The 16,114-nt window shown below is 43.1% G+C and overlaps 1 protein-coding gene across 5 annotated transcripts in view; it reads left to right on the plus strand.

The window, feature by feature from the left end:
* The window catches only part of RALGAPA1 (Ral GTPase activating protein catalytic subunit alpha 1), a 448,263-nt gene that overhangs the window by 364,100 nt on the left and 68,049 nt on the right, over positions 1 to 16,114 (plus strand). For all 5 annotated transcript variants that reach the window (XM_073554214.1, XM_073554210.1, XM_073554212.1 and 2 more), the window contains one exon: positions 6,657 to 6,815. In XM_073554214.1, the coding sequence (XP_073410315.1) occupies positions 6,657 to 6,815 (159 nt within the window). The remainder of the gene's footprint in view (positions 1 to 6,656; positions 6,816 to 16,114) is intronic.

Consider the following 16,114-nt stretch of genomic DNA (forward strand, 5'->3'; position numbering starts at 1 on the left):
AGCTCTAACCATCCTTTTCCAGCAACGGATAGCTTCCAAGCCACAGGTTAAGTCCTTCATGCAGGGAGTCTCGCATCTTGTCCCTCCATACAAGATGCCTTTGTAACCTTGGGACCTTAACTTGGTCCTCAGTGCCTTACAAGAGACCCCCTTCAAGCCAATACAGGATGCTTCTCTCTCCCTTCTTTCATGGAAAATTGCCTTTCTTGTGGCAGTAACATCCATCAGGCTTGTCTCGGAACTGGCGGATTTGTCTTGCAAACCTCCATTTCTGATTTTCCACCAGGACAAGGTGGTGCTAAGGACGTCTCCGTCCTTTTTGCTTAAAGTCATCTCGGCTTTTCATCTGAACGAGGACATAGTTCTGCCCTCGTTCTGTCCGAATCCGGTCTATCATACTGAAAGAGCTCTTCACACGTTGGACTTGGTGAGGGCTTTCAGGAAGTACATTTCCAGAACAGCATCTTTTCGCAAATCGGATGACTTTTTGTGCTTCTGGAGGGATACAGAAAAGACCTACCTGCTTCTAAGGCCACAATAGCTAGATAGATCCGTTCAGCGATCCAAGAAGCTTACCGTTTCAAAGGTCAGCCTATCCCCGCAGGGATTAAGGCACACTCGGACAGTGTGGGCTTCCTGGACCATTCGACACCAGGCATCAGCACAGCAAGTGTGCAAGGCTGTGACTTGGTCCAGTCTTCACACGTGTGCTAAGCATTACAACATTCATTCTCAAACCTCTTCAGATGCGGCCCTCGGCAGACAGATTCTGTAATCGGCAGTTTCACATCTGTAGGCTTCATTTAATCGTTTAATCTTTTAAGCATTTGGTGTGCGAGGTTTCACCTGTTGTGATGTTTTCCCACCCATGGACTGCTTTAGGACGTCCCACGGTCCTGTGTCCCCCAATGAGGCAAAGGAGAAAGGGATTTTTGTGTGTATTCACCGTAAAATCCTTTTCTCTGAGCCAATCATTGAGGGACACAGCACCCACCCTGTAAGCCCGTTGGCTTGTAGTTATTGTTGGTTTTGACATATTGCATTTCTGTTTGTGAACTCCTACTGCAGAGGGTGTATACTGAGGAGGAGGAGTTATCTTTTTTTGTGTATTTGCTTAGTGTCCTCCTAGTGGCAGCAGCATAACACCCACGGTACTGTGTCCCTAATGATTGGCTCGGAGAAAAAGATTTTACGGTGAGTGCACCCAAAAATCCCTGTATTTGTAGATCTGAAGCTTCTGTCACTCCAACTCTATTTCCCGCCAGCACCACCTCCTCCTTTCTTTACTGATGGTTTCTTTGGCTGACGTCACAGCATAGAGGCTTTCAGTAAAGCAGGAGGAGACGGCAGTGAGCAGGGAATAGAGGTGGAGTGACAGAGACTTCAGATCTACCATAGCTCTTCAGCCTCATTTGCATGTGAATACAAACAAAATTTCTCAGTAACAGAGGAACAGACTGTCCATGTAAAGGTATTGCTGGTGTCACAAAGTGACTGGCCCTGTGTGACATGACCCAGTAATCGGTCGGTCACAAAACAGCAAACAAACAAGGGACCACCTGGGGCACAATTACAACGGTGGGCCCTGTGATAAGTAACGGGGAGTTGGACACCTCCTGCACTCTCCTGAGGCTGTGCTCTGGTCTATCCTGACATCCTTAAACGGCTTCTTTCGAGCTACAGCCTCACACTGGAGCTACCGCCTCACCATCACTGGAGCTGCTGCAACCCCCCAACCTACTGTCTCCTTCCCCACCATCCTGTAGAATGTAAGCCCGCAAGGGCAGGGTCCTCTCTCCCCTCTGTATCAGTCTGTGATTGTTAGTTTGTTTACTGTGAATGATATCTGTAATTTGTATGTAACCCCTTCTCATGTACAGCACTATGGAATCAATGGTGCTATATAAATAAATAGTAATAAATAATAATTTTAAAACAACGTCGCCAAGCAGGATAACGTAGACCTCACTTGCCCTGCACCTATCCCTCAGTAGGGAATTGGCAAATGCAGACACTGGTCCCACCGCTGCACTAATACAACACCAAGGGAAAATATAAGAGACAAGGTAAGACAAACAACGCTTAGCTTTCTCTGCTGCAATGCACCGCACAGCAGAGTAAGGCACCTAATCACAGCATTCAGCTGAAGCACCACTGCCCCAGAAAGCTCCTGTCTTCACCACGGTTGGTTTCCAAAAGGACCTGTATAACCAACAGCTGATGCTCCAGGTGACCTTTTAAAGGAGTGTGGGAGTGGTTACCACCTGCCTCAGCAAACTCATCAGCCATGTAGTTACACCAGCGGCCACCGGGGGGGAAAACTGATATTAACCCCCGATGGCCTGAAAGGAAAAAAGTTTATATGTGAGAATGCAGATCTGCCACAGATCCAAAAATGGATTGTGACAGCTGGACTTGTCTGTGAAAGAACTACTTGCACATATAAATAGTTTAGTGTGTGCAATCCTGCTGACAGATTCCCATTAAAGGAAGGAAAATGTCCAGCTCTTTCATGAAGGCCATAGAGTAGCAGGAGAAAAACACAGAACCTTTTTTGTGTATAGTTTTAGCCATCCTGATGTAGAACAGAGTTCTCATATATCATTATTTACTCTGATGACAATGCCTCAGTCTACACAGTAAAACTGAAAAGTGAGCTGTGGAAAACCAGACATATTAGTTTACTCTGTATGCTACAGTGGACAGAGTAAAAGCTAGAACTTTTATGATAACATTTTCTATGTTTCTAGACATTTAAAAAATAATAAAATCTAATGTACATAACACTTGTTTCTTTAAAAGGGAACTGTTTCACTAGAAAACCGAGTACTTAGATGTAGCGCAGAGGTGTATCTAGGTCAAATTTCTTCCCCCCTCATTTGCTCCCCATTCTGTGTCCACATACACTCTCCCTTCTCCCTTCACACTGTGTTCACCTACACTCTCCTTTCTCCATACTGTGTCAGCATCCATCCCCCCTCGCTCCCCATACTGTCCATATACATTCCCTCACCTTCTCTCCCCATTCTGTGTATTCAGATTTCTTCCCCCTTCTCCTAATTGCAATAAATCTCCTGTGTCTTAAACTCCATTGGAGCACTGTCACGACTCTGTTGTGGGGTGTCCTGGGACTAGGGGCTCCTTGCCTGTCCCTAACATTAGAGGCACCCTAGCTCGCCCTGTTCCCCAGATTACTTCTGATGGTGAAGTACCACATACCACGTACCTTGCCTTAGCTCCTGAGTGCGCCCTCAGTCTGTACCCTTCCCCCACCCAGGGAAGAGGGGAGTAGTAGTGTATCATAATACACCAACGAGACTAACACGGTAATACAAGCAGGGATAAAGAAAAATACCATTCAAACAAATATACTTAGACATACAACTGAGAAATGCACCAGAAAGTGGAGGATGGGGTTAAACCAAAGAAGGAGAATACAGGGAATTATCACACACTCAAAACCTAGCAACAGTCACAGATAAATCCACCAAACGCCTTTCTCCAATAACCACCAGCAACAACCTCCAGCCATGCAGCAAAAGCTACTCTGGCAATGAGTGCTAGCCAGGACCCAGATTTTATAGGAGATGGGAGTGGTTAACAGTGCACAGCTGAGCCTTAACTCTCCAGGAGCTATCATCTGAGCAAATTAACCCCTGCACTGCCAAAAGAAACTTGCACAGTTTAATATGAAGGTGAAGTGCTTCTAACCAGTGCAGGAGTAGAAGAATTCAGACACTGTCTTTTGGCTCCTTTCTGTCGCCGTAAACCCGTTACCACACCAAACTTCTACCTCGCATGTGGGGCTGAGGAGTGATGTCAGCAGTGTGATCACATAACTTGATTACACTGCTGACGTTGTCCTGACCCGTAAGTTTTGGCGGTCAGGGTTTCAATAGTACTCGGACTTGAAAGACACAAGTACAGTTGATCACTGGGAGCTGAACCGCTTGACAGCCGGCTCATAGGACAGCCGACTCCCACTACAGGGGGCAGCAATATTCAGCCTTTGGGTTTTTGCCTTCGAACCAACCACCACATCAGGTTGCCCGACGGATGCCCCCTGTTGGCTACGTCCAGGGCAAATTCCCCGTATGCCCCTAGATACTCCCTTGACGTTGCATACAACCTCCTCTGTCCTGTGACATTCACCTGCTTAGTAAAAACCTTTATTAATGCACTTTTTTGTGATTTAGGAACGTCAGATACAGAACATATATGTGTTATTACTCCTATGCCAGAAAATGAATATTTCCAGTTGCGGCGCATTCTCCACAGTTCTTTCATGGCTCGCTATGCTTGTGATGGCGTCTAGAGAGCAAACATCCGTGCACAATACAGTGGAGCTAGCAGCCAAAGTTCTGCCTTAGATTAGGACATTATTGGATCAAAATTGCATTTAGTTTTGCCTCCAGGTTCCATTTACTTCACATTTCTCTTAGGTTCAGTTAGTACAAGGTCTGACAGCACACGACACATCACAGGAACCCAAACGAGACGATGATATTACACAGCAGGACACATGCGGGAGATAAAGTCTTTCTCAGAAACATTTTAAGAGAAAGCTGATTGAAATTGTGTTTACAGCATTGTGGTGTGTGACCACGGATGGAGGCGAGTATCAGTCACCCAGGTTAATTCTACAGAAGATTGGTGAGGTCACTGCACCCTACAGCTCGCAATGCACAATGGATAGAATAGATGGTTCATGAGGTTGGAGAAAGGCATTGGTTCATCAGACATGGGAAATGGTCAATGAATATATGCAGTGGATATTAAGTCTACACACCCCTGTTAAAATGCCAGGTTTTGTCTTGTAAAAATAATCATACCAAGAAGAATAATTTCAGAGCATTTTCCACCTTCATTATAATCTGTACAATTCATCTGAAAAACAAACTGAAATCTTTTTTGGTGGAAAAAGAAAAATGAACTCAAATAATGTGTTTGCATAAATATGCAACTAACACTTTGTTGAAGTACCCTTTGAATGTATGAAGGCATTCTGTATTTTTAGGTAGGAGTCTTATCAGAAGAGCACATGTAGAACTGGATATCTTTGCCCAGTCCTCCTTACATTAGCTCCAAATCTCTGAGGTTGCTAGGGCATTTCCTGTGTACAGCGTCCTCTTCACGTCACCCACAGATTTTCAGTTGGATTCAGATCTGGGCTCTGGCTTGGCCATACCAAATCTTTGATCTTTTGGTTAAGCCATTTTTTTTTATCTTGTGCTTAGGGTCATTGTTGTGTTGAAAGGTCAAATTTCTCTTCAGCGTTTCAGCAGAGGCTTGAAGGTTTTGATGCAAAATTGACTGATATTTGGAACTGTTCACAATTCCCTCCATCTTGACTAAAGTTGCAGTTCCATCTGCTGAAAAACATCCCTAAAGAATAATACTGTCTTCACCATGTTTCACTGTGGGTGTGGTGTCCTTTTGGTGATGGACAGTGTTGGCTTTGCATCAAAAATACCGTTTGGAATTATGGCCAAAATGTTCAAACTTGGATTCATCAGACACAACACGTCCCAAATTCTTTTGGTATACCTGATATAGGTTTTGGCAAAACCAAGCCAGACTTGGATTTTTTCTTTGCAAAAATAAATGCTTCCGTATTGCCATCATATATGTGTTCCCTAGAGATCGTGTATTATTTTTTAGGATACAAATTATGTAAAAAATGTGTACATATATAAAATATCTGCAAAGAATAAAAATGTAAGAAATAAATACAGTCGCCATGGCAAAGAAATATGAAAAAAATCTAAATAAAAAAAAAAGAGATAGGAGGTCATTAAAGTTTTAAAGGGCCCTATTTTACAGCCATATAATGCCTAGGGCTCTGCCATCAAGATTGATCCCAACATGATCAAAGGGAGCCCTTTGGGCAGGACTTACTCGGTGCTGTCTTGAAGATTAAGGAACCCCTGTGTACTGTCAGCTGTGGCGACCTGCAAAAGGGTCCCACAGCTGTCTGTACACTAAGTCCACTGCAACGGAAAAAAATTATATAAAAAGTTATTTTTTTAAAAAGTTCACAATAAGAAACTATTATTTAGTAACATCATTTTTTTGCATGCATTAGATCTAATCCTGCCCGCACCACTGATTAGCAGCATTCTGTGTACAATGTGCATACGCAGAAAACAATCAGTGCTGCGGGTGGGGGTTTCATACAGCAGTTGACTAGGAGGCACGAAACAACTAGTCCTGTAGTAATCTCCTGTTGATAAAACACAGATTTTATTGAAAGAGTAACGCACAGCCTAGTAACTGACACATCACTGGAATCTGTGTCTAAGCCCCTACATTATGCTCTCAGATTACATAGCAAAAAACTGCCAATAGATACCCTTTAATTACCTAGCCCATTTGTGTTAATGGGATGAAGCCTGTGCCTCCAATCTCTAGAGAAAGAATGCCATCCTGTTGTTCTCAGCACGTCCTCATAGACAAGTGTGTACAATCCAGTTATAAAAGTTTCCTCATTGAGTTTAACACTCTCCATTTCTCACATTCACACGTTATTGTCCGCCTGCAAAGTAGATTACATTTTCCCTGGCAAATTAAATTTCATAACAGCTAGCCTTCAGTTTTATTTCCAATTATTCTCATTCACTTTTTAAAGTCTCTTTCAATTTCCTTTCCATCTGCAGCTTCGTCACCTCGGCAATGATGAAGTCCACATCGTATGGTCGGAGCACAGCAGAGAGTATCGTAGCGGCATAATACCCACAGATTTCGGAGACGTGCTACTAGTCATCTACCCCATGAAGAATCACATGTTCAGCATTCAGATTATGAAGAAACCGGAAGTAAGATTCACGTCCGCTTCTTTATGTTTCTTTTTATTCCACCATCATTAAAAGCTTGTTAATCCTTCCATTGGAAATAGTAAAGATTTTCATCATTGGAGAATCCGAACATGACATAGGGACAGTTCAGGAAATATAGAACATTACTGTCAGTCTCCTGCTCCGGAATGGCTGGCAGCAGAGCATAATAGACAAATGCACCCTTGTATCTATCAATCTATCTCTCTATCCGATATCTATCTCATATCTATCTATCATATGCTATAAGGGATTCACTCTCTCAGGTAGGCATTAGGCTGTGTTCACACAGGCAATGCAGTTTTGTCCAAACAAGTTCTTTATTGCCTTTATAAAACACCAATGTATTCAAAACAGCCTCTTCTGGGCACAATTAAGGTGATAAAGTGGGGGAAAAGTATTTAGTCATCCAACAATTGTGCAAGTTCTCCCACTTAAAAAGATGAAAGAGGTCTGTAATTGATATCATAGGTAGACCACAACTGTGAGAGTCAAAATGAGAAAACAAATCCAGAAAATCACCTTGTCTGATCTGGCAAGATTTATTTTACAAATTATGGTGGAAATTAAGTGTTTGATCACTTAAAAACATGCAAGATTTCTGGCTCTCTCAGACCTGAAACTTCTTTAAGAGGCTCCTCTGTCCTCCACTCATTACCTGTAGTAATGTACCTGTTTGAACTTGTCATCAGTATAAAAGACACCTGTCCACAACCACAAATAGTCACACTCCAAACTCCAGTATGGTGAAGACCAAATAGCTGTCGAAGAACACCAGAAACAAAATTGTAGCCCTGCATCAGGCTGTGAAGACTGAATCTGCAATAGGCAAGCAGGTTGATGCGATGAAATCAACTCTGGGAGCAATAATAAGAAAATGGAAGACATACAAGACCACTGATGCTCTCCCTCGATCTGGGGCTCCACGCAAGATTTCACCCCATGGGTCAAAATGATCACAAGAGTGGTGAGCAAAAATCCCAAAATCACACGGGGGGACCTAGTGAATGACCTGCATAAAGCTGGGACCACCATAACAAAGGCTACCATCAGTAACACCCTACGCCGCCAGAGACTCAGATCCTGCAGTGCCAGATGTGCCCCCCTGCTTATGCCAGTACATGTCCGGGCCCGTTTGAAGTTTGCTAGAGAGCATTTGGATTATCTAGAAGAGCATTGGGAGAATGCCATATGGTCTGATGAAAACAAAGTAGAACTGTTGTGTAGAAAAAAAAAATTGTCAAGTGTTTGGAGGAGACAGAATGCTGAGTTGCATCCAAAGAACACCATATCTACTATGAAACATGGGGGTGGCAACATCATGCTTTGGGGCTCTTTCTCTGCTAAGGGACGAGGATGACTGATCCGTGTACATGAAAGAATAAATGGGGCCATGTATCGTGAGATTGAGTGCAAACCTCCTTCCATCAGCAAGGGCATTGAAGATGAAACGTGGATGGGTCTTTCAGCATGATTACACCACCAGGGCAACGAAGGAGTGGTTTCGTAAGAAGCATATGAAAGTGGCCTAGCAAGTCTCCATATCTCAACCCCATAGAAAACCTTTGGAGGGATTTTAAAGTCCATGTTGCCCAGTGACAGGCCCTAAACATCACTGCTCTAGAGGAGATCTGCATGGAGTAATGGCCCAACATACCACCAAAAGTGTGTGCCAACCTTGTGAAGACTTACAGAAAAGAAAATGTTTGACCTCTGTCATTGCCAACAATTGATCTCTACAGTGGGTAAAATCCTGGAGGGTATTCTAAGAGATACTATACTGGAGTATCTGAAGAAGAATAACCTCATGACCCAATATCAACATGGGTTTACGAGGGACCGTTCCTGTCAGACTAATCTGATAAGCTTTTATGAAGAGGTAAGTTCCGGACTGGACCAAGGAAATGCAGTGGACGTGGTATACATGGACTTTTCAAAAGCTTTTGGTACGGTGCCACACAAAAGGTTGATACATAAAATGATAGCAATGGGGATAGGGGAAAATGTGTAAGTTGGTTAAGAGCTGGCTCAGGGATAGGAAACAAAGGGTGGCTATTAATGGAGCACACTCGGACTGGGTCACGGTTAGCAGTGGGGTACCACAGGGGTCAGTATTGGGCCCGCTTCTTTTTAACATATTTATTAATGACCTTGTAGGGGGCAAAGAGAGTAGTATTTAAATATTTTCAGATGACACTAAACTCTGCAGGATAATCAATACTGAGGAGGACAATTTTATATTACAGGAGGATTTATGTAAACTAGAAGCTTGGGCTGATAAATTGTAAATGAGCTTTAATGGGAATAAATGTAAGGTCATGCACTTGGGTAGAGCAAACAAAATGTATAATTATGTGCTTAATTGTAAAACACTGGGCAAAACTTTCACTGAAAAAGACCTGGGTGTATGGATGGATGACAAACTCACATTTAGTGGCCAGTGTCAGGCAGCTGCTGCAAAGGTAAATAAAATAATAGGATGCATTAAAAGAGGCATAGATGCTCATGAGGAGAACATAATTTTACCTCTATATAAGTCACTAGTGCGCCCACACTTAGAATACTGTGTACAGTTCTGTTCTCCAGTGTATAAGAAAGACATAGCTGAACTGGAGCGGGTGCAGAGAAGAGCGACCAAGGTTATTAGGGAACTGGGGGGTCTGCAATACCAAGACAGGCTATTACACTTGGGGTTATTTAGTTTGGAAAATCGAAGGCTTAGGGGTGATCTTATTACAATGTATAAATATATACTGGGACAGTACAAAAACCTTTCTAATAATCTTTTTACTCTTAGACCTGGGACAAGGGGGCATCCTCTACGTCTGGAGGAAAGAGGGTTTAAGCATACTCACAGATGCGGATTCTTTACTGTAAGAGCAGTGAGACTATGGAACTCTGCCATATGATGTTGTAATGAGTGATTCCCTACTAAAATTTAAGAAGGGACTGGATGCCTTTCTTGAAAAGTATAATATTACAGGTTATATACACTAGTCTCCTTGTTATTGCGTTGATCCATGGAGCCAGTCTGATTGCCATATGTGGAGTCGGGAAGGAATTTTTTCCCCAATGTGAAGCTTAATGTTTGCCACATGGGTTTTTTGCGCCTTCCTCTGTATCAACATGTTAGGGCAAGTTAGGATAGGATATGGGTTGAACTAGATGGACGTAAAGTCTTCCTTCAACCTTAATAACTATGTTACTATGTAACAAAGGATATATAACAAAATTTTGAGATGAACTTTTGTTAATGACCAAATAATTATTTTCCACTATAATCTGTATATATAATTACCTTGTAATGTCTTCACATCCTGTTCCGTCCAGATGTGTCCGGATCCCAGAATTCCAAGTGGCGGAAGTTCACAGACCACCATATTGGGACACCCAAGTGATGGGTGTCTCAATATGGAAACTGCTGGTGTTACCAGCCTCTCGCGCAGTACCACCAGCGGAACAGAGTCCCACCACAGACTGTATACGCTGTACGGCGGTTTGATTTACTGCCCCTGCGCGAATTCCGCACAGGCGCAGTGAATCATTTGGCTGATCCCGGTGGCAGATGCACGACGTGTCTACAGGCAGAGGAAGCCGGTCATTTTAAAAATTGTCTGTCTGACCATGCACGGAGCATACCACATCTCCTGGGCAGGGGAGGAAGCAAAAGACAATACTGACATTACATCAGGGAATCACAGAGGATTAATAATAATAATAATACATTTTATTTTTATAGCGCCGACATATTCCGCAGCACTTTACATTTCAGAGGGGATTTGTACAGACAATAGACATTACAGCATAACAATAATCGCATACAGTAGATTATAACAAATACCAAGAGGAGTGAGGGCCCTGCTCGCAAGCTTACAGTCTATGAGGAAAGAGGTAGACACGAAAGGTGGGTGGTAACAGTTGACCTGATTGTATGGACCAGCCATAATGTTAAGTGTGTAACAGTACAGACACAGAGGGCTAATGGATGCATAAAGCATGTGGGAACATGATGCTGGGAACCTGGTTATGGTAAAACTTTTGGCTCTGCCACACAGGGATAGGTTAGGTTAATGTGTTGAGGCGATAGGCCAGTCTGAATAAATGCGTTTTCAGGACACGCTTAAAATTGTGGGGATTGGGGACTAATCGTATTGACCTGGGAAGTGCATTCCAAAGAATTGGCGCGGCACATGTAAAGTCTTGGAGACGGGAGTGGGAGGTTCTGACTATTGAGGATACTAACCTCAGGTCATCAGCAGAATGGAGGGCACGGGTAGGGTGGTATACTGAAACAAGGGAGGAGATGTAGGGTGGTGCTGAGCCATGGAGGGCTTTGTGGGTGAGGGTAATAAGTTTATACTGAATTCTGGAGTGGATGGGTAGCCAGTGTAATGACTGGCACAAGGTAGAGGCATCGGTGTAACGATTGGTGAGGAATATGATCCTGGCAGCAGCATTCAAGACAGATTGGAGAGGGGAGAGTTTGGTAAGAGGGAGACCGATTAGAAGAGAGTTACAATAGTCGAGACGAGAATGAATAAGAGAAACAGTAAGAGTTTTTGCAGAGTCAAAAGTAAGAAAAGGTCGAATTCTAGAAATGTTTTTGAGGTGCAGATGACAAGAGCGAGCCAGTGATCGAATGTGGGGGGCAAAGGAAAGCTCGGAATCAAGTATGACCCCAAGACAGCGGGCATGTTGCTGGGGAGTAATAGTGGAACCACACACGGAAATGGCAATGTCGGGTGTAGGTACATTAGTAGCGGGAGGAAACACCAGGAGTTCAGTCTTTGACAGGTTCAGTTTCAGATATAGTGAGGACATGATATTAGACACAGCGTTTAGACAATCGCCAGTGTTTTCTAGAAAGGCTGGCGTGATGTCAGGAGAAGAAGCGTATAATTGGGTGTCATCAGCATAGAGATGGTACTGGAAACCAAATCTACTGATTGTTTGACCAATAGGGGCAGTGTACAAGGAGAAGAGGAGGGGGCCTAGAACCGATCCTTGAGGAACCCCAACAGTATGGGGAAGGTGAGAGGAGGAGGAACCGGCAAAAGAAACAGTAAAGGAGCGGTCGGAGAGATAGGAGGAGAACCAGGAGAGAACGGTGTCCTTGAGGCCAATGGAATGGAGCATAGTGAGGAGGAGCTGATGATCCACAGTGTCGAATGCTGCAGAGAGATCCAAGAGAATTAGCATGGAGTAATGACCATTTGATTTAGCTGTTAGCAGATCATTAGAGACTTTAGTGAGGGCAGTTTCAGTGGAGTGTAAAGAGCGGAAACCGGATTGGAGAGCGTCGAGAACAGTGTTTTCTGAGAGATAGCGGATAAGACGGGAGTGGACCAGGCGTTCCAGGAGTTTAGAGATGAAGGGAAGATTAGAGACAGGTCTATAGTTAGCGGCACAGTTTTGGTCGAGGGATGGTTTTTTAAGTAGTGGATGTATGATGGCATGCTTAAATGAGGAGGGATTCATTTTATGAGGTAAGATATTTCACTGACTCTTTTTAAACAATATTTTACCTGAGAAAATGTATCCTCTGCGATCTCATGCTGTAATGTCAGTATTGTCTTTTGCTTCCTCCCCTACCCAGGAGCTGTGTTATGTTTCTGTACATGGTCAGACACATACAATGAGAGGAGAAGACAGCAGATGGGGGAGAGAGAAAGCACACAGTGGTGAGAGGATCAGCACAGAGGGGAGACAGCTCAAACAGGACAGCACATGAGGGGAGAACACAGCACAGAAAGGAGAGACTGCAGACAAGAGGAATAGCACATGGGGTAGACAGGTCAAAGAAGAGAGCACAGACGGGAGAAGTCAGCACATGGGGAAAGAGAGTGGATAGTTGGGTGAGCGCATGGGGAGGAGAGATTCTCAATGCTGCAAAGCCTGCCCCCATTGTGACATTACCGCCCTCCTGATGCATTGGGCCTCCATCTAGTTTGCAAAATAAACCTTGAAAAATCAGACAAGATTTTCTGGATTTATTTTGTCATTTTGACATCGTTGTGGTCTACCTATGATGTCAATTACACGCCTCGCTCATCTTTTTAAGTGGGAGAACTTGCACAATTGGTGGCTGACTAAATACTTTTTTCCCCACTGTATATACAGTCCACTAAGGCAGTATATACAGTCCATACTCCTGAAGCAAACTTTTTAACACGACAAAGAGGTGCGGTCCAACACACAGACAGCGCAGTTTTCCTAGGTGACCTGTGCAGGCTCCTTTCAGAGAGAAACTCTGGCTTGTCTCCCTCCCAGCTATTACTCACATTTTGGCTCATCATTCACCAGCAGCAAACCCCACTCTGTTCAACATCCCCAGCAGACTGAGTGATCTCAGGTTAGCTGGTTCTTAGTCAAAGCTAGCCTGGCGCATCTAATTAAGACTTGCAGTGCTAGGATTTAACCCAGTCCTACCTGACTTTCCTACAATGCCTAGTAAACTGATCCAGGAGTCTTCTGTAAATCTTAATTTTACTGTTTTTAATTTTGTAGGTGTATCAATATATTTATTATATATTATACTATTATTGTAATAATATAATATTATATTATAATTTAGTTATTTGTGTGTTTTATTTTTATAAATATAATATAATATTTTGGGGTTATTTTTATGATTTTTTTAGGCTTTTTTTTTTATCAGTATATCTTTTATGTTTTATTATTAATGCTTTATTTTATTTATATACCTTATATGCTCAAGTATAAGCCGAGATTTTCAGCCCATTATTTGAGGCTGAAAGTGCCCCCTCTCGGCTTGTACTCGGGTCATATCCGCCAGGGGGTCGGCGGGGGAGTGGGTGTGTCAAATCATAATAACTCCCTCCTGGCTCGGTCTCTGCAGCCCCTGCTTCTCCCAAGGTCTCAGTCTCAAGAAAAAATTATATAACAAGAGACAAATTCAAAAGAGGATCACAGTTTCTCTTGCAACTCTGCTAAAAATTCAAACTTTATTTAAAGATCACAATTACTAAATAACAAAAGATTATTTAAAACCATGCATCATACCAAAAGGAATGATCACCACTGGGAGGTGCCTGTCCCTGCACTGGCTGATTATCCCTACCTGACAGCGGAGGTTGGAGCCCTAGGACCTGCGCAGTTGGCCCCCCCACTCCACGACTGCTCACCCTGCTATCCCTATAGGGCCCTATAGTGGCAGGGGAGTGATAAATATTAGAAACAGGTAGGTGAGAAAAAAAGAGAATGTGTAATCTTTTTCTTCTTCTTGGCTTAAATTCTAGATCAGATCTCTTCTTTCTTCTTGGAAATACACTAGAGTGTCTAATATTTACGAAAGGAGAGCTATTTAATGATCTCTAATCACTGTGTTAGTCTAATTATCTCCTTAGTTTATAAAGGGTATTTAATTGCTGTGTTAATCTAGTTATCTCCTAATAGAATAGTATATGAAAAAAAAAATTTCTCTTTGTTAAGGTACTGTCACACTAAGCGATATCGCTAGCAATATCGCTATAACTTGTGACGTTATAGCGATATTGCTAGCGACATCGCTGTGTCTGATACTTACCTACGACCCGCTCCCCCGCTGGTTATCGCTGATCGCGCGAGAACGTCCTGGACTGTTTCTCGTCATCAGCTTCCTGCGGCGCTTCCTGTGGAGAGACGAGCGTGGAGCCGGGCAGGAGGACACAGGATCGCCTAGTGTGACAGGTAAGTAGCGACCCCCGTCCCCAGCGATGTCACTGGTGAGGTCTGCCTGTGTGGCAGCTCACTAGCGACCACTTAGCGATGTACCAGCGATCCTGATCGCGTCATATCGCTGGTCGGGATCGCTGGTACATCGCTAAGTGTGACAGTACCTTTAGTGAGACCCAAGAAGAGGTTATAGAGAGAATATATATTACTACTGTACCCAATTGTCAAAGAATCAGTTAACTATTAAGAAAAAAATCAATCATCAAAAGAGAAGTGTGCGCATAGAATACTCATGAGAAGAAGAAAAGGGGGTGGGAAAGGGGTACAAAATGTGTTTATGCATAAATCATAAAATCAAAATCTATAAGAGTGTTCCTCTTTTTTACATAAATAATGTTTCATTAAAATCTTATAAATCTAAAGGGCACTCTTCACACTCAAAAGGTCAAATGCTCCAAAGGTAAAATCTCAAGCAACAAAAACACAAGCCAAAACACCAAAAAGCATTGCTTGTAAAGACGGTTTTGTCTGCAAAGGATGCTGTTCACAGTCAAATAGTCCAGTGACTACAAGTTGGAAAATAAGGCATGAAAAGCATAAGCTCTATAATTAGAGAGCAATACCTGTAGGAATAGTGCGGTTTTGTTAATGCAAAGGACGCTGTTCACAGTCAAATGGTCCGGTAACCATACATTAGAAAATCAAGCACCAAAAATAAGCTTAATAATTAAAAAGCAGTACCTGTAGAAGTGGTGCGATAATCCTTCCAATGGGCGACGTGGAAATAAAAAAATGCCACTGTAAATTTCAGCGTATAGGCTAAAAATTATTGCAGTTGTAAGGGCTGTCCCGGCCGGTGACAGCCTCTTGTCAGTGTACCTCCAGCTTAGATGCGGCCGTGAGCGGCCTCTCGTGCTCCCGGCATCTGTTGCTGCTTTGGCTGTCCAGGACCTTCGTGACGTAGGTCAGCACGTGACACCGCCGCCTCGCTAGCTAATGGTTGCAGCAGGGACCAGAATACTTCCAACGCGTTTCAAAGACCAACTGTCTTCTTCCTCAGGGATGGTCCCCCTCACCATAAGAGGATTATTTATACAGTCCCGCCGTTTAAGCTGGTTTCCACCTCACCCGCTTAATAAAAACCAAACAGTTCGATTTCGCTGTTTAACCCTTTTGGTATTAAAGTGTCCAGTGCAAACATCCACTGGCTTTCAGCACACGACATTAATTTTATATGGTTGCCTTTGTGCATTTGTGGCTTAACCTGTTCAACCCCAGCAAATGTCAAGTTGCTTATAGATCCTCCATGGCATTCTGCAAAATGTTTGGAAAGAGGATGACCCAAGAATTTTTTCTTTATATTTCTTATATGTTCGTTAATCCTAGTCTGCAAAGATCTCTTTGTGCGCCCTACATATACCTTGTCACATGTACACCTCATAATATAGATAACACTCTCTGTTGTGCATGTAATATAATTTGATATTTCAATTTTATTTGTATTATTACCCCCCATAGCCCATTGCTGTTTGGGGCTCCTAGTTTGTTGACACGCCCTGCATTTTCTGCAGGGAAAAAAACCTTTTACATTACTGACAAAAAATGAC

The sequence above is a fragment of the Dendrobates tinctorius genome, unplaced genomic scaffold (genome assembly GCF_039654945.1).
Source record: "Dendrobates tinctorius isolate UK_male_01 unplaced genomic scaffold, ASM3965494v1 ptg000208l, whole genome shotgun sequence".
NCBI classification, from domain to species: domain Eukaryota; kingdom Metazoa; phylum Chordata; class Amphibia; order Anura; family Dendrobatidae; genus Dendrobates; species Dendrobates tinctorius.